At 52.3% G+C, this 15,517-nt stretch overlaps 5 protein-coding genes across 5 annotated transcripts; 3 read left to right on the plus strand and 2 right to left on the minus strand.

The window, feature by feature from the left end:
- Positions 1–45: 45 nt before the first annotated feature.
- On the minus strand, positions 46–2,038 carry BDW47DRAFT_105144 (dolichyl-P-Glc:Man(9)GlcNAc(2)-PP-dolichol alpha-1,3-glucosyltransferase ALG6). Its single transcript, XM_024812490.1, has 3 exons — positions 1,751–2,038; positions 1,524–1,686; positions 46–1,460 (listed from the first exon to the last, which is right to left on the minus strand). Exons 1-3 carry the CDS (start codon positions 1,977–1,979, stop codon positions 80–82), a joined length of 1,773 nt encoding a protein of 590 aa, XP_024672300.1. The 5' UTR covers positions 1,980–2,038; the 3' UTR covers positions 46–79.
- Positions 2,039–2,557: 519 nt separating this feature from the next.
- On the plus strand, positions 2,558–4,701 carry BDW47DRAFT_27655 (putative nucleolin protein Nsr1). The gene is made up of 4 exons (XM_024818641.1): positions 2,558–2,705; positions 2,766–3,453; positions 3,506–3,801; positions 3,858–4,701. Exons 2-4 carry the CDS (start codon positions 2,773–2,775, stop codon positions 4,498–4,500), a joined length of 1,620 nt encoding a protein of 539 aa, XP_024672301.1. The 5' UTR covers positions 2,558–2,705; positions 2,766–2,772; the 3' UTR covers positions 4,501–4,701.
- Positions 4,702–5,289: 588 nt separating this feature from the next.
- BDW47DRAFT_27671 (uncharacterized protein) lies at positions 5,290–7,237 on the plus strand. The gene is made up of 2 exons (XM_024818642.1): positions 5,290–5,731; positions 5,897–7,237. The coding sequence occupies exons 1-2, from the start codon at positions 5,593–5,595 to the stop codon at positions 7,117–7,119; spliced, it is 1,362 nt and encodes a 453-aa protein (XP_024672302.1). The 5' UTR covers positions 5,290–5,592; the 3' UTR covers positions 7,120–7,237.
- A 2,232-nt stretch (positions 7,238–9,469) lies between these two features.
- BDW47DRAFT_105150 (uncharacterized protein) lies at positions 9,470–10,492 on the minus strand. Its single transcript, XM_024812491.1, has 3 exons — positions 10,363–10,492; positions 10,061–10,313; positions 9,470–9,975 (listed from the first exon to the last, which is right to left on the minus strand). The coding sequence occupies exons 1-3, from the start codon at positions 10,390–10,392 to the stop codon at positions 9,896–9,898; spliced, it is 363 nt and encodes a 120-aa protein (XP_024672303.1). The 5' UTR covers positions 10,393–10,492; the 3' UTR covers positions 9,470–9,895.
- A 2,191-nt stretch (positions 10,493–12,683) lies between these two features.
- Positions 12,684–13,484, plus strand: BDW47DRAFT_131532 (uncharacterized protein; the record flags this gene model as incomplete). Its single annotated transcript, XM_024817332.1, has 2 exons — positions 12,684–12,774; positions 12,847–13,484. 2 exons carry the CDS (start codon positions 12,684–12,686, stop codon positions 13,482–13,484), a joined length of 729 nt encoding a protein of 242 aa, XP_024672304.1.
- Between the last annotated feature and the right edge of the window lie 2,033 nt (positions 13,485–15,517).

Here is a 15,517-nt window from a genome sequence, read left to right on the forward strand (position 1 = left end):
ATTATGGAGTAAGTCGAAAACGAACGGGGTATCATTATAATACATGGTCAAATATAAAGCGAAATACTCAGATACCACATCACTGCCTCTTCTTCTGGAGTTCCTCCGCCGTCCGCCGGTCAATCACCCAGCACTGTCCGATCAGTTTCCAGCAGCACCACAGGTACGCGATGCCGAACCCGCCGGCGCCGATGAGGACGTTGAGCACCACCCACAAGTCGGGTTTGGTGGGTGGCGCTGGAACGGTGGCCTCCAGAATGTGCCAGGCGATCATGGCTAGGTAGAAACAGGTGTGAAGGAGCTTCGTGCCGAGGTTGGGCTCCGAAGTCGCGGCGGAGTCCTCTAGGGAAGGTCGGCTGCGGTAGGTTTCTAGCGAGACTGGGGGGAGACCGAGCAGGTAGGCCCACAGGAGGGTCATGACGAAGTAGGGTACCTGCAGGCCGTCACGCTTTAGGAGAGGGTAGAGCGTCCACGATCCGAGGATGTTGGCCCATCCCACCCACGCTCGGGTCTCCTTGCTCAGGCCGCCGTCGCCTGCAAGTAGAAGGGTCATGGGGAGCAGGGGGAGCAGGACGCTCTTCTCGTGGACCTGGAAGGAGAACAAGAAGAACCCCCACGCGACGCTGGACATGGCCGGGAGAAGGAGAGATGCGCGGGGGTGGCGGAAAATGATGGCACAGGGGACGAGGATCGATCCCAGCGTGGCGCCGAGTGACATGCGTTGAAGAAGGGTTGTCTCGAATCGATGGAGCTTGTAGAAAGTATGGATGGCACACCAGGCGTTGGCAACCTTGTCTTCAAACAGACCGCGGGCGAACGGGAGGACTCGATGGATGACCTGGGTTAGTTGGAAGAGGACGGCGTAGAGTCGCGAGTCCTTTTCAAGCTTGATATCTAGCGCCTGCAATAGAGGGGGCTGTTCTGCCTGGGCCAACGCCGCTCGAGCCTCACCGTTCGTTGCACCGACAAGCAATGGAGCGAAGAGTGCCGTAAACGCGAGCAGTGTAGTGAGCGCGATGCAAAAGAGACGGAGGATCCGGATCCGGGGGAACACACAGACGCCCAGCAAAAAGGCGAACATGACGGGTGCATAATAGAGAGCCATCTGCTTGAACCCCAGCGCACCCACGAAGAAGATGCAGGCCCAGAGCATGCGCCCAGCCATGATGGCATCCAAGCTGGCGACCACGAGACCCAGCATCACCGTGTTATATTGGAAGTGTCCGTGATCAATCAGGATGGTGGCCGGTTGAAGGAGAACTGCGACGAGGGCGATTGAGGCGGACCAAACGGGGACATCCTGCCTCCGGGAGTAGCGGCGGAGGAAAGTGACGACAGCCGGGATATATACCAGGTACTCGGACACCACAACGGTGCCGCGCATGAAAACCTTCAGCCGGGGGTCTTCGAATCCACGCGACGCATCGAGTGCAAACCAAGCGGGATCAAACATTACGCCGCTACACCTCGTTAGTCACTTTCAACCATGCCCACAGCTCCCAATCCCACCAGGGTCCACGTACATTTTACCCAGCAGCCAACTATGGTATGCGGTCAATGGCGGGTAATCGAGACCCCAATACTGCAAGTCATAGGTGTACCATTTGAACATGGGCAGATGGAACGTAATCTCCATCCAGTGTCTTTGCGCCTCGAAATCGCCGTGCATCGGAGGGACCTGAAAGCCTGCGTTCCATGAGTGACCGACCTCCTGACCGGGATGTTCGACCATTGTATTCGATTCACATACCCGAGTATCCCCAAAGACTGACAGCCCATCTGAACAGACCTACCGCCATCAGAATCAGCGGGAGCACGAGCCATTGCGAGACCCCTGCCCGAGCTGCCCACAGGAAGGAGACGAGAGGAAAGGCCGGTGAGGAAGATCCATTTCCGGTCTCCACCATCAGAGAGCTATTGGAACCGGTGAACGAGGTCGGAGACTTTCTCTTCTTGCGAGGACGATATGAAGGGGCCATGATGTGGAAGAGATCAAGAATGACCCATTGAGATTGACAGAAGGTGAGGTAGCGCTGTGGTCCAGTCGAGATGATTCCGTAGATAGTAAGGTTGACACTCTGTTCTGAGACCCACTTGATCAGCTGCTGAGTCAGCGGGTGGTACCTCGGTGCCTGGGTGCCTAGATGCCTTACTGCCTTACTGCCTTACTGCCTGGGGGTTGCAGAAAGCGGTCAGTCGTTCTGCCAGCCACCCCATTTTTTTTTTTTTTTTTTTCTTCTTAGCTCGAGCGGTCAATCTTATCAGTGCTGAAATTTTCCTCTTTTTTTTCCTGCTCTTCTCTTCTCTTAAATTCTCCCCTTCCTCCGGATTTTTTTTTTCTTCTTCCTTCATCCTTCACTCATCTTTACTTCTTTTCCCCTTGCTTAGTATTCCCTAAGTAACCTATCTTATCTTCTCAGTGGTTTGATATCCTCTGAGCTAGTACTTACACACTTCAACAGACACCTTGTGGGCTGTATACACTGAGGGCTGTGGGCTATCGCAATCTTTGTGGGATCTTTGGGTTAATCTCGTGGGTTTCTAAATCACAGACGGTTGCATTTCTCCTGTCTATCGTGGGCTTGAACATTGTCATTGTCGGTTACTTGTGGGTATTGACCAGAGCTTGATCAAATCGGGTGCTTGAGGGTTATTTCTGCCGCACTGAACTTTGTGGGTTTTATTCCGTTGATTATCATTACTTGGTAAGGATATCTTCCACTGAACCCCGTTTGTTGTTTCCTGGCTAACCCTCTTTTTCATAGATTCAAAATGTCCAAGACCAAGTCTGTTTCCAAGAAGGGTGGTGAGAAGCCTGTTGACAAGACCTTGTCCAAGGTCAAGGGTGCCGGTGTCTCCAAGAGCTCCGAGTCCCCCAAGTCCAAGGGTAAGGAGATTGCTCGCAAGCTCTCTGCCAAGGAGGAGAAGGCCCAGCGCAAGAAGAAGGCCCCTACTCCCAGCAGCTCGTCCGAGTCGGACAGCGACGAGGAGATGGACTCCAGCTCCAGCTCCAGCAGCGAGAGCGAGGAGGAGAAGAAGCCCGCCAAGAAGGAGGTGAAGAAGCCCGCCAAGAAGGCTGAGTCTTCTGACTCTTCCGACTCCTCCGAGTCCGATGAGGACATGGAGGATGCCTCCAGCAGCGAGAGCGAGAGCGAGGAGGAGAAGCCCGCCAAGAAGGCCAAGGCTGAGCCCAAGAAGGCCGACAAGAAGGCCGCTAAGAAGGAGGAGTCTTCCGAGTCTTCGGATTCCTCGGACGAGTCGTCTGAGGATGAGAAGCCCGCTGCCAAGAAGGCCGAGTCTTCCGACTCTGATTCCGACTCTGACTCTGAGTCTGAGGAGGAGAAGCCCGCCAAGGCCACCAAGGCCGCCAAGGAGTCCTCCGACTCTGATTCGTCCGACTCCTCCGACTCTGAGAGCGAGGAGGAGGCCCCCAAGGCCAAGAAGGCCGCGAAGGTATGGACCATCTCTTCCCTTGATATATGATTGTAATACTAACGGCCAACAGGAATCTTCCGACTCTTCTGACTCCGACTCGGACTCCGACTCGGACTCCGACTCTGACTCCTCCGACTCCTCCGAGAGCGAGAAGCCTTCCAAGAAGCGCAAGGCCGAGGATGAGTCGTCCGCTACTCCCAAGAAGTCCAAGACCGAGGAGGCCCCCGCTGGCGCGTCGGCCAACCTGTTCGTCGGCAACCTGTCGTGGAACGTGGACGAGGAGTGGCTGCAGCGCGAGTTCGAGGAGTTCGGTGAGATTGCCGGCACTCGCATCGTGACTGAGCGTGACACTGGTCGCTCCCGCGGGTAAGTTCAACCACCATACCGAAAACAATGGATCCTGTCATACTAACGGTCCCCAGATTCGGCTATGTCGAGTTCACCAGCGCTGTCGATGCCGCCAAGGCCTTTGAGAACAAGAAGGGCCAAGATATCGACGGCCGCCCCGTCAACCTGGACTATGCCACCCAGCGTCCGGCCAACAACCAGGGCCAGGGCAACGACCGTGCGCAGAACCGTGCCCGTAGCTTCGGTGACCAGGCCAGCCCCGAGAGCGACACTCTGTTCGTCGGCAACCTTCCCTTCAGCGCCAACGAGGATGCCGTGCACGAGCTGTTCGGTGACAAGGGTACCGTTCTGGGTATCCGTCTGCCCACCGACCCCGAGTCGGGCCGCCCCAAGGGCTTCGGCTACGTCCAGTACTCTTCGGTGGATGAGGCTCGCCAGGCCTACAACGACCTCAACGGCGCTGACCTGAACGGCCGTTCCGTCCGTCTGGACTTCAGCACCCCCCGCCAGAACAACGGCGGCGGTGGTGGTGGCCGTGGTGGTAGCTTCGGTGGCCGCGGTGGCGGCCGCGGTGGCCCCCGTGGTGGTGGTGGCCGTGGCCGTGGTGGTGGCCGTGGTGGCAGCAGCTTCGGTGGCGGCTTCGGCGGTCGCGATGGTGCTCCCAACAAGGCTCGGGGTAACATCCCTGAGTACAAGGGCACCAAGGTCACCTTCTAATCGCTCACGTTGTCATGACCATTAATTGTTTCGAATATCCGGGTTGATTCTGTAGGATTACGTATGGGTGTTTTTTTTCTTGCTGACTGGTTCTGGGCCTATTAAAAAGTTTGTTCTCTTTTTCCTATTTTTATCTATTACTATTTATATTACTATAGTCGTTAGTTGATAGATTCTTGATAATATACGGCTATAATGATGTTTTTTTCCCAGGAGGTGACTGTAGATGGAGAAGGAGACAGATGGGGGATGGCGGCCTGACTGCCTGAGTACCTGGGGCATCCTCTGGTCCCGGCGGGTCCATCGACGGATCTCATTGTTTGGATCTTTCTTCCTCTTCTCTTTCTCCTTACTCTCCCCACTTTTCTTGACATCATTCTTCATCTTCCCCTCTCTTGTTCATCCACCATTCTGCCTGTTCATCCCATCCTACATTCCACCCTTCCTCTGACTGGGTCTGGTGCAAATGTCTGCGACCGTGATTGACAAGTCAGCTGTCCGTTGTCGGATGATCTACTGACCAGTGGCTTCATCAGCAGAGAATCCCAGAGCTGACTGGCTCAGCCTCCCGTCCTTTTTAGCCTCTCTGCTCCCTTGTCACCCCTCCTTTGTGGTTCTGGTCCAGTCCCAGAGAAGAGAAAGAGAAAATACGCACCCCCAAAGCCACCATCGCACAACCTGGGGAAGACACTGAAGACACCGCCAGACAAAGAAGGACATCCTTCATATATTGGACGATCCGTTCTCTCCACCACGGGAGGGGAACCTGATAAGATAATCAATCATTTAGAGTGCGACTATCGCCCCCCTCACATCCACCCCCGCCAGAACCAGTTGCATTGCGTCGTGGCCACCCACCAGTCTTGACCGCTACGAAGTACAGCCCGGGAGGCTTGCAGTGTTTGGTGGCCTGATTGATATACATTGACGGCCTGGTCCCGCCTACTTTTCCATCCCCCTTATCTATTCATCCATCTATATCGTTTTCCTTTCCCCTCTTTCTCGTCATCTTTTTCATTGTACGGACGCTTCTGCTCTCGACTGTTCATCTCGACCGTCTCCATCTCGCCGTTGCCTCTCCACTACAGAGCCATGCAGCCCAATCACTATGACCTACTGGGTCAGGTGCAGGAAGAGTCCCGACCGGGCGGTCCAGTGACGCGCGACGTTCATCATCAGAATCCCCTTCAGTCACGCCCTCCGTCGGGTGTTGCTCCCACGAGATCTGAAGGTACGCCACGCTCTGGAGATAATACATATCCTACCCCTCCCCATCCCTCCCCTCCCCTAAGCCTTTGCCCCTGCAGAGACAGTCCAGCATGCAGATGTTATACTTCTTGTTCAAATACTTTCGATGGTACCACCGCCACCATGTACTCACTTCGGTATTATATAGATTCGTGGATTGAAGTCGCGTCCCAACCGTCTTCGTCCTCCCTCTCCTCGGCCGGCACCAGCGACGACATCATCACGACGGGCCTTCGGGTGGAGCAGGATGGTTCCCGACCCTACCACCAGCGCAGTCGCCGACGTCGTCTGCAGCACCTGGCTGCCATCACCGCCGCCGAGGTCGATTATTCTTCGCGGGAAGCAAGTAGCAGCCAGGAGGAATATGATGAAAGCGAGAGCGAGTCAGATCGGGTCCTCAGCAGTTCCAACGAAGAGATGCCCCGTCGGTCTCTTGCCGTTCCATCCCAGCCGCGATCGGCGCCGTCTTCATCGCCCTCCGATGACGCCGGTCCGTCCAGCGACGAGGATGACAACTCGACCGCCCTCGGAATGCGCATCAGCTCTTCGCCGTTTGTGCCCCAGCCCAATGTCTTCTCGCATCCCCCTGCAACCCGGGACCCATCCTGGACACGGCCTGTAGACCGGCACCGTTCGCAGCCCAGCGACGTGTCAAACTGCAGTCGACGGACGGCGATCCGGCGGAGCTCCCAGACCAGCAGCCAATCCGCCCGACGCCGGTCGCAACAACACAGTCCCTACAACATGATCTCGCCGTCCTATCAGGCCGACCACGATGCCGCCCTTCGCGCCAGCCTGTCCACCTTACTCTCGTGTGCCGCCGCCGCTCGAGGCCTGCCAAAACCGGAGACGCAGCCCACACCGACCGGTCCCAGCAGCCGAGGCCAACCGTCATCCTTCCGGATGGTCTCTGAGTCGGTCGCGATGGGCGAGGAAGTCATGGAACAGGAGACCCCGTCCGCCCCCGAAACTCCAGGTGCCGCCCAGGCTCCGCGGTCCGCACCCCAAGCACAGCCCGTGGCACCGGGCACCCCCAGAGGGAAACGCCGGTCGTCCGCCTCGAAAGACCGTGCCTCCATCAAGAAGGGCCGACGGACGGCCACGAGCGAGCCTACAAACAGCCCCACCATCATGACCTGGGTGATCAGCGCCGGGGTCGTGGTGCTTTTTTCCGCCATCAGCTTTTCCGCCGGCTACGTGCTGGGTCGCGAGGTGGGGAGGATGGAGGCCACAGGGGTTGGATCCGTCATGGGGGACGGTAGCCTCGCGAGCGGCAGGACGTCGGCCGCCTGCGGGCAGGAAGCCGTCCGGGGTGGTCTGAAGCAGTTCCGATGGGGGTCGGGAACATCTGGCTCTGGGATTCTTGCATAATAAAGAGCTGGTTGATGGAGTTACATCTGCTGGTTCAGATTGACAGGATATGCTAATGGGGGATATGACTTCGATCTGACCTTTCCGACCCATCATTCCTACGACGTTTACGGTTATGGTTTATTTTTATGGATTATGGATTACGATCACGGTGCTTCACTCCTTGACAGTTTCCTACGGATTTGAGATGCTGGGATATGGAACGCGGGAAAAGTTCCTGATGAGCTGATGGAGTTATGGTTTCTTTCTGGTTTTCTCTCTCTCCCTCCCTCTTTTTCTCTCTATCTTTCCCTTTTTTCTGTTTCCCTCTTGGTTTGATGCAGATGCACAGATGTTTACCCTTTGCACGGTCGGTGATATGCGATCATTGGATTCTATACCCATTTTGTTTCAATCCCCGCACTGTACACAGTTCAGTTTGATTTGATTTCATGGAGTTAGCATGAGGAATGTTATCGTTCTATGTTTATGAGCCCCAGTATCCTAGCTTGACAAAATTGAACCGGCTATCAACGGCATCCTGTACGCTTTCCTAATGATCACTCGCCTACCTACTCTACTACCCACTATCTACTATCTAGTCGTATTCGTTCACCAAGTATCGCAGTATGCTAATAATCCACCCATCTACTCCACAATCCTACGACCCAAAACCAAATGAATCAAGGCAAACAAACAAAAAAAGAGAGAAAAAAGAAAAGAAAGAAAGAAAGCAAGAAAAAGCAAACCCCACCATGCACCCCAGCCCAGCTCAACTCCCGTGATCAACCCACCCTGCAGCACGACCTGCATAGACACGCACAGGGGAGGGGAGAAGCAGGAATAGGTGTGATATCCGAATGCAAATCCCAACTAGTTAACCGAGCATATACCGGTAAATAGCGATATTGGCATTACTCCTACTCCTGAAGAAGCAAGCATGCACGGTGTTTGGCCGGCTAATATTTACTAATGTCCATCGTGATCGTCGGTCTGTCTCTCCTCCACCCCAGTGACCCCACACTACCACCCTGCCACTGCCACTGCCACTGCCTCCTCCTGCGGTATTTTGTGGGGTGCGTGGAGTGTACGTGTGTCTATCTAGCGATGCGTGTCTTGTGTGCCTGCATATGATATGATATGACGTATGTGATGTAGTGTTTATGGACTAGGTGGATGTGATATAGCTATCAATATCAGTATAGTAAGTAGATGATCAGATCAATTTCTTGATTGAGTTTCAATGCAAACCGGTTCGTGGACTCTGGACAGGCGGTGACCATGGTGCCACGGTCGTGGTGGGAGGGATCATCGAATGATCGGTATGCTGCAGGGTGAGGTCGTGCTCTTTTCTTTTTCTCTTCATTCTTGGCCGGGTGGGTGGTTTTTCCTGGATAATATGGGTTTGTGATTTTATACTGCCTACTTACGTCACATAGGTAGACACCATGCTATACACTACTTACTGTCTACTACTAAGAAATGACTGGACATGAACTATAGAGTGTATCAAGTACCTATATAGCTAAGAAAACGCAAACGCAAACGCAAACTCAAGTCCATAGCTGTATACTAAAACCAACCCGAGTCCCAAGGTATCTAGATATCTACGATCAAACCCACCCCAAGCAAACACCGCATACCAAGACAGTTAGATATCAAAACAGCAGCAAAAAAATAACCTCACGCGCTACCCGCTCCATTCCAGCACAGCGAACCAAAACATATCATATGACACCACACACGCAGGTCCAACCAACCCACCCCTGAGAAAAACAACCAGATGAATACTATCCAGCACGCAAACCCGAGGCACGCGCCGTCAACACCACCACCCCCATCACTCGCATATGACAGCCCATCTGCGGCCTCAAACTAGGTCCGTGAGAAGCAAGACGGCAGTACCCGCACTCTACATAGAGTCTAGTATATAGCTCCGATTAAACGGGACGGAATCAAATCGGGTACAAGGGCGGTGTGAGTAAGGACCGGGCCGGTTCGTATGAGGTGTCTTGTGGTGTTTTCTCGAATAGGAAGCATGAAGGGGGTGCTGTGCCCCTGGGGAGTGTGAGGAGTCATGTTCTGCAGGGGTTTTGCAGGTTGGGGGGGTGATATGTTTTGTTGGCGGGTGGTGCGGTTGGGTTCATGGGTTGAACTTTAGGGTTTGGTTTGGTTTGGTTTGGGTTGGCTCGAGGATGGCTGGGTCACTTTCCTTGCTTACTTTGGGTAATTGGTAGGTGGGCTGTAAGGTGGGAAACTTTGCTGAGGAGATTATCAGATAGGGTGGTGACAGATTGGGTTGGGGCCGAGAGTTTATCGTATACTAGGTATTCATTGTCTCGTTTATGGTCCTTCGGTAATATAATAGTAGTGCTCCATTTAGGATATGATGTATGATATGCTAGTCCGATCTAACCAACCATGCAGATATGTAAAATCAACCGAGATAAATGTACAGGATGCTCGTTCGCCGATGCTTGAATGATGATGATGATGATGATGACTCCTCGCTAACCCAGAACAGACAGACGAAAGAGATGAAAGAAGACAAAAAGAAAGGCTCAAAGAGAGAAGGCTTGCAAGATGCGTTGCAGACAGAGTCAGACGAAAAGACAAATGAAAAGAGATCTTGACAGAACAGGGGTATTGTTCGCGTGTGGCGGGCTTAGACATTAAACATTGATGGAGTGAAGTGTTCGAAAGACTCCAAAGAAGAAAGACGAAAGAAAACGAAAGAAAAATGGTACAGTGAGAGACGTATCCGAAAGACCCATGTCTCAGTCAAGGGTCAAAAGATTCAAGACCGCTGGCGTCGTTTCAGATCGTCGCGGCTGAGGAATCGTCGTATTCTGGAAACGAACCGGCCAGCTGTGGAGTCTGTTCGCAGCCGCGTTAGCAAATGTGATAGGTGTGTGTATTGTGGGGTTGATCTGCATTTGCAACAGAAAAAAGAGAGACTCACCGCTAGGTTTGTTGAAATGTTCCGATGAAGGGGAGTTCGGCACCGATATGTCCGACCAGTAGTTGGAATCGTGGTAGCCCGCGTAGATCTTGGATCTGGACCAGGGGTTCTCGTCGGCTTGGAGTTGGAGGGCGACGACGTGGGGGTAGAGAGAGCCCAGTGGGTAGAGGATTTCTTCGGAGGTGCGTTCCATTTCGGAGTCTGTGTCGAAGCCCGTGTTGATGTTCATGGTTGTATCGAGGGGACGGGTGGTCTGATTTTTGTAAGTGGTTGTTCTGGTTTGATGGTGTAGAAGGACTTACGTATGGTTCGTAGTTGGTTCTGTAGGTCATGTTGAAGTAGAAGAGTAGAGCAGAGGATAGTCGAGTCGAGAGAGATAGAGGTCAAGGTAAGAGTCGATTTAAAGAGATAGAGATGGATGAAGATTGAAGGCGTATGATCTGATTTGATCTATAATTCAAGAACAATGGGAGTCCCAGGAGGTTATATAGGAAGATACCGACAGCACGGTGTTAGCCAGCCACTTCGTCCGACAAAAGTGGAGATGGAGTCGTTCAGCGCATGGCGGTGGGAAAACCCTTAATCACCCTATTGGATTGGTCGATTTCAGGTTTCATTTTTAGAATTTGATTTATTTTCCCAGCTTTGCTAACTTCTAGTGGAATCTACAATCCCAGTCAGCTGGGTACAAGGATCGATCGATCGCGATCTAATCCTAAGACATCACTAGCCCTCTGTCGTGATTTGGATTGACAGGATTGACAGACCCATCTGGCGTGGATGATGGGTATCCTAGCGTGGCAGTGAGACATTGCGAGTTCAGGGCCCAGGATTCAGGATGGGGTTAGGGCGAGACGGGGAGGAGACCATCATATTGAATATTATGGGAAGGGGAAGCTGCACTATGGCTGGAAGGGAGATGTGCAGGTCGATCAACGGAGTCCCGCGCTAAGACTGCAAGAATTGGCCAGAATTAGGGCAAATCTAGGACACTACTAACTGAAGTCTCCTGGAGGAAAGAAATTAAATCAGATCGGTCAGACTCGGTCGACGCCACTGGCTTCAGGCACGCTAACCTGCCCAGCCCTAATCCGATAGTTCGGAGAAGCGTCGGAGAAGAGCGACACAACCCTGATCATCAGGTTTTACAGAGTAGTTGATGATGTGAACAATAATATATTCTTATAATATAATAATAATGGACAAGTTATTGAAGATTTGTAAGAACCATCGTGATTAATCAGGCATCACTCATCCGATCGACGCTGGCCGACCCTTGCTAGAATTTTCACCCTCGATCCACCCCTTGCATCGCTGGGACGAGAACAGCGTCATGTTGCAGCCTCCTTGACCACGTTATCCCATCGTGCAGGCAAGAATCGGTATCTATACATATGTTGAGTAACGACGACCCGGCATGCGACCGGACAGCATCCATGCCGTACTCTTCTTTCCCCCAAGAGAAATAATTCAGTTGTCATGTCGCAAGGTGTGACAATGACGCACACTGTCCAGTCATCATGATGACGCTGTGGGGAGACACACGCCCGACGAGCTGTCACATTACTCCTACGACAGACATTTCGTTGGGGGTGGGGGGATTTGGCGCCGTTCCCTGACTATTGAAGGCCGGTCTACGTTGAGCCTTAGAGCTGGAAGAGCTGGTCGGGTGTCACGGAGCATCCACTAGACAGGAAGAGTAATGGCTGGATATAGGACTGTTATTCAGAAACGGACACATGGAAGGGGAAAAAAAATAAAAATAAAAAAGAAAAAGAAATTTAAGAAAAGTGATGCATGGCTGGCTGAAGTTTTGGGAGGATGGCTAGCGAAGATCATATCGCTAGTGGCTCCAACTCTTCCAAATCTTTTTTTCACTCCTTTCCCCTTCACGTTTAGTGCCAACTGGTCGTCCAGGTTGCCGGAACCGCAACCCAGATCGGGGTTGATTTGTTGGGAGGTTGTCCAGCTCATCCAGTTCGTTCGTCCGAATGAGTTCATCGGATCCGCCAGCAGGCCGAAAGGGGGAGTGGATCAGGTGTCCCTGCCTGCCTTAGTCTTGAGGTGTGCAGGCCACGCCTCAAGCGCACAGCCACGATCCGCCCCACTTCCGGTCAAGTCCGTGGCTTGACCACCTTCCCCCTGTGGCTGGTTGCTCATCTGTGGCTTGAACCCATTCGTCAATAGACCTTGATGGACTTGGAATAGCCTCAGTTCTTCTGCGGTGCAATCCGACCGATCGGCGTTTCTATCCTTAATTTTTCATGTTTTTTTTTTCTTTTTCCTCTCCCTCTCGGCCCCATAGCTCCACCTCACCCCTGTTCTTTGATACCCTACGAGATATGGAACCGCGCTCAAACCCTTTCATGATCCGCTTCTTGGTCTTTCCTCCATGGCGCTCTTGGATTTACACCGACTAGTATGTCTTTCGGACTGGCCGTCTGTCTCCCTTTCGTATATCTGCGAAGGGGGGATCGACTGGGGTATAAGGACCGATCAATCCCCTTCACTTGATCAAACCTGTCTTTGTCTAGATCAGCATTGAACATTCTTCCACCCATCTTCTATCCACCCCTCCACCTTCCAGCCGTCGCATACCATTCGGCACATGTTCAAGCCAACAATGACTTTCAACTTTCAATCTCCTGGAAGAGACTGCTGGGCTGCTCCTTCTCCAGACGCACACGATCCCTCCTCCACCTTCTACCCCACCAGTAAGTTCCCTTCTACTCTACACCCCTCCCCCAAAGAACCATCCCCAGTCTAACACTCTTTGCTCCGCATAGAAGCTACAGACCCAGCTCTCGAGTCTGAACTCAGCTCCGGCAGACGCGACAACGCGCCTCTGTCCCCTGTGACCGTGGGCACCGCCGAACACCCAGCGCACTGGCCCGCAAGCCCAGCCGCCGACGAGATGGCCGCATCCCCGTCCAGCGCCATCCCCGATGTCTCGCAGGTCAACCTGCCTGACTGGCACGCGCGCTACACGGCCAGCACGCAGTACTTCCTCGAATACGGGCAGCATGCGCCCGGCGCGCACGCCCTCGCCGCCTACCTCAACTTCCGACTACCCTGCCAGCGCCCCCCCGCGTCGCAAAGTTTCGTCGGGCTGCGCCCATACGTGCGTCGCCTGATCGCCACGGCGCACGATACCCCCGACGTGCTGCAGATGCTGTTCGGGCCCGACTGGCACGGCGGCGTCGGCCGGCTCTGGCAGCAGGAGCGCATCAACTACCTCTTCACGGCGAAGAGCGGCGGCTGGGCCTCCACCAAGGCGGCGTACGACGGCGAGGGCGACGAGCAGGTCCCGTTCCTCCGACCGATCCGCGACGTGACGGAGGAGGAACTACACACGGCTGAGTCGCGGTGGAGTGAGTGGTTAGCCATGGAGGATTGGATGGTGGGGACACGCAGTCCGTGGTGATCTCTTTCATTTTTTCCTTCCATCTCTTCCTCTATTTTTTTCTATTATCTTTTTTTTTTTTTTCTCGTTTATTTTCTTTTTTTTCCTATGTCTTGGGACCACCCTTTCTGTTTTTCATTTTATTTGCTTTTTTCATTATCCCTGATGATTCACGCATGGACGATCATTTGTCATTCGTTATTAGTTTCTTTTGTTAGTGGTTTTGGCTTTGGCAGGTGTCAGAGCCGGTTGTTAGCGCATCCACAATCCTTACGTTCCTTGACAGATATACATCATATCAACCACATGACATTAAATATTTATTGATACTTGGAATTATATATGAAGACATTTCTATGAATGGATGTACAGATGATTGATGAACTGACTGAAAAGAGTCATCTCCTTATCTGATAGACAGAATATAGATAAAGTAGAAGTATACCGTGAGATATACGAAAGCAGAAAAAGAAAAACAATCGGAGAAATCCCAACCAGACGGAAAAGCCGATGGGAAACTCTCCGACCCCAAGAAATCGAAGGCTCCATAGTGCACCGCCACACCTTCGTTCTCGTATAAGATATGGGTTTTAATAAGGGTTGATGTCATTTGACCATGCTATTATGGCGATGATAGGTATGCCCTGCATGGTACCTGCCTCCAGTGGGGTCCAAAATCTTGAATCATGGATCAGAATAGACAGCAGGATCAGCCTCGTAGATTAACTGCACGGATTACTTCCTACTATTGAATTTAATCTATCCTTACTATAATTTAAATAAAGAACATATATTGACGTTAATAAGCTCCCCGTATTCGATATAATCTCTATGATATTAAACAACAGTGATTAAGTTGGGGGAAGTAATAGTTAAACTAGCACGGCCATCATGACAAATAACCCCAGCCAGCCCAGCCAGCTCCTATTTTAACATCCTCTAGCCTTATACAGTTAGAAAGGAGCTAAACAGCTTTGATACGACGGCTGTTATATTATATTAGTTAGTTGACGCGGACGGGCCGACTGATGACACACTTGACACTACCTAAATCATTAGCTTGAGGGTTTGCTCGGTGATTTACCTACCACCTGGCTACTTACCTACCACCCTAACTAGCTACGTATCTCTCTATCTATCTAGTCAGGTACCCGTACCCCGTACGTGGTGTCAGTATCGGTTTGTGTATGACCCACACCACGGGGCTGCTAGTGCTCCTTTCTTCTTTTTTAGGTCGTTTTTTGTCTCCCTCCCCCTGAGGACAAGATGGGGGATTTCCAGGCCTCGTTCGGAGTTTCGAAGTATAGTTTTTATTATTTTTATTATTGTATGGGCTAGACCCTGGGGAAAGGATCCGTACCTGCAGACCATACCACACATGGCTTACTTTAGTTAATTGGGTGATGGTTGTTGTTGTACATGTGGCTGGCTAGTGCTGCTAGAGGCGGCACTACTTGTTAGTACCTGGGAAGGGAGGCAGTTACCTCGTATACAGAGACTTACCTACCTACCTACCTACACAGTAGGATAACTCCCAACATCCCAAGGTAGTAGAAGAGAATTTAAATCAACTGGCAATAACGAAGTGCCAAAAAAGGATCGACCCACGTCTCAGCTTCATACCTACCCCGTATAAAGCACTAGCACCACCTACTCCGTAGTCCACACAGAGACAGAAACACGAGGTAAGTAGGCCCCTGATGCAAGTCAACAACCCGACACTCTGGTCCTAGGCGCGCGCAAGCTACACCCATTGGCTACTGCCCTGAATTCTGGGTCTACACCAGGTAACTATGTGTATAGCGCTTTACTAAGTAGTGTACATTACCATTGTAGGAAGGTGGTGTAGCCCCGTCCGTCCGGTGGGGGGGTAGGAAGATATTTCCGTGTGACAGTGGCACTGACAGGAGGAGGAAAAGATGGACAGACCCGGCGGACTGGGTCGGCCCTCAGCCTCATTGTGTCGAATTAAACGGGAAGAGTATTGATTGTCGTACCACTGTGGTGGTTTGGGTTTGGGGGATCCTTTACATAAAAGGGGGAATTATAGGTGG

The sequence above is a fragment of the Aspergillus candidus genome (assembly GCF_002847045.1).
Source record: "Aspergillus candidus strain CBS 102.13 unplaced genomic scaffold BDW47scaffold_20, whole genome shotgun sequence".
Lineage (NCBI taxonomy): Eukaryota > Fungi > Ascomycota > Eurotiomycetes > Eurotiales > Aspergillaceae > Aspergillus > Aspergillus candidus.

What these genes read in the sequence shown, in the direction of transcription:
- BDW47DRAFT_105150 (XM_024812491.1), bottom strand. Translation starts at nt 10,392, where the DNA reads ATGACCTACAGAACCAACTACGAACCATAC. An exon ending in GAACCAACTACGAACCATAC is followed by an intron (nt 10,314 to 10,362) that starts GTAAGTCCTTCT and finishes TACAAAAATCAG; the next exon opens with ACCACCCGTCCCCTCGATAC. An exon ending in ACATTTCAACAAACCTAGCG is followed by an intron (nt 9,976 to 10,060) that starts GTGAGTCTCTCT and finishes GGCTGCGAACAG; the next exon opens with ACTCCACAGCTGGCCGGTTC.
- BDW47DRAFT_27655 (XM_024818641.1), top strand. Translation starts at nt 2,773, where the DNA reads ATGTCCAAGACCAAGTCTGTTTCCAAGAAGGGTGGTGAGAAGCCTGTT. An exon ending in AGGCCAAGAAGGCCGCGAAG is followed by an intron (nt 3,454 to 3,505) that starts GTATGGACCATC and finishes AACGGCCAACAG; the next exon opens with GAATCTTCCGACTCTTCTGA. An exon ending in GACACTGGTCGCTCCCGCGG is followed by an intron (nt 3,802 to 3,857) that starts GTAAGTTCAACC and finishes AACGGTCCCCAG; the next exon opens with ATTCGGCTATGTCGAGTTCA.
- BDW47DRAFT_27671 (XM_024818642.1), top strand. Translation starts at nt 5,593, where the DNA reads ATGCAGCCCAATCACTATGACCTACTGGGTCAGGTGCAGGAAGAGTCC. An exon ending in TGCTCCCACGAGATCTGAAG is followed by an intron (nt 5,732 to 5,896) that starts GTACGCCACGCT and finishes GGTATTATATAG; the next exon opens with ATTCGTGGATTGAAGTCGCG.
- BDW47DRAFT_105144 (XM_024812490.1), bottom strand. Translation starts at nt 1,979, where the DNA reads ATGGCCCCTTCATATCGTCCTCGCAAGAAGAGAAAGTCTCCGACCTCG. An exon ending in CAGTCTTTGGGGATACTCGG is followed by an intron (nt 1,687 to 1,750) that starts GTATGTGAATCG and finishes CATGGAACGCAG; the next exon opens with GCTTTCAGGTCCCTCCGATG. An exon ending in AGTTGGCTGCTGGGTAAAAT is followed by an intron (nt 1,461 to 1,523) that starts GTACGTGGACCC and finishes AACGAGGTGTAG; the next exon opens with CGGCGTAATGTTTGATCCCG.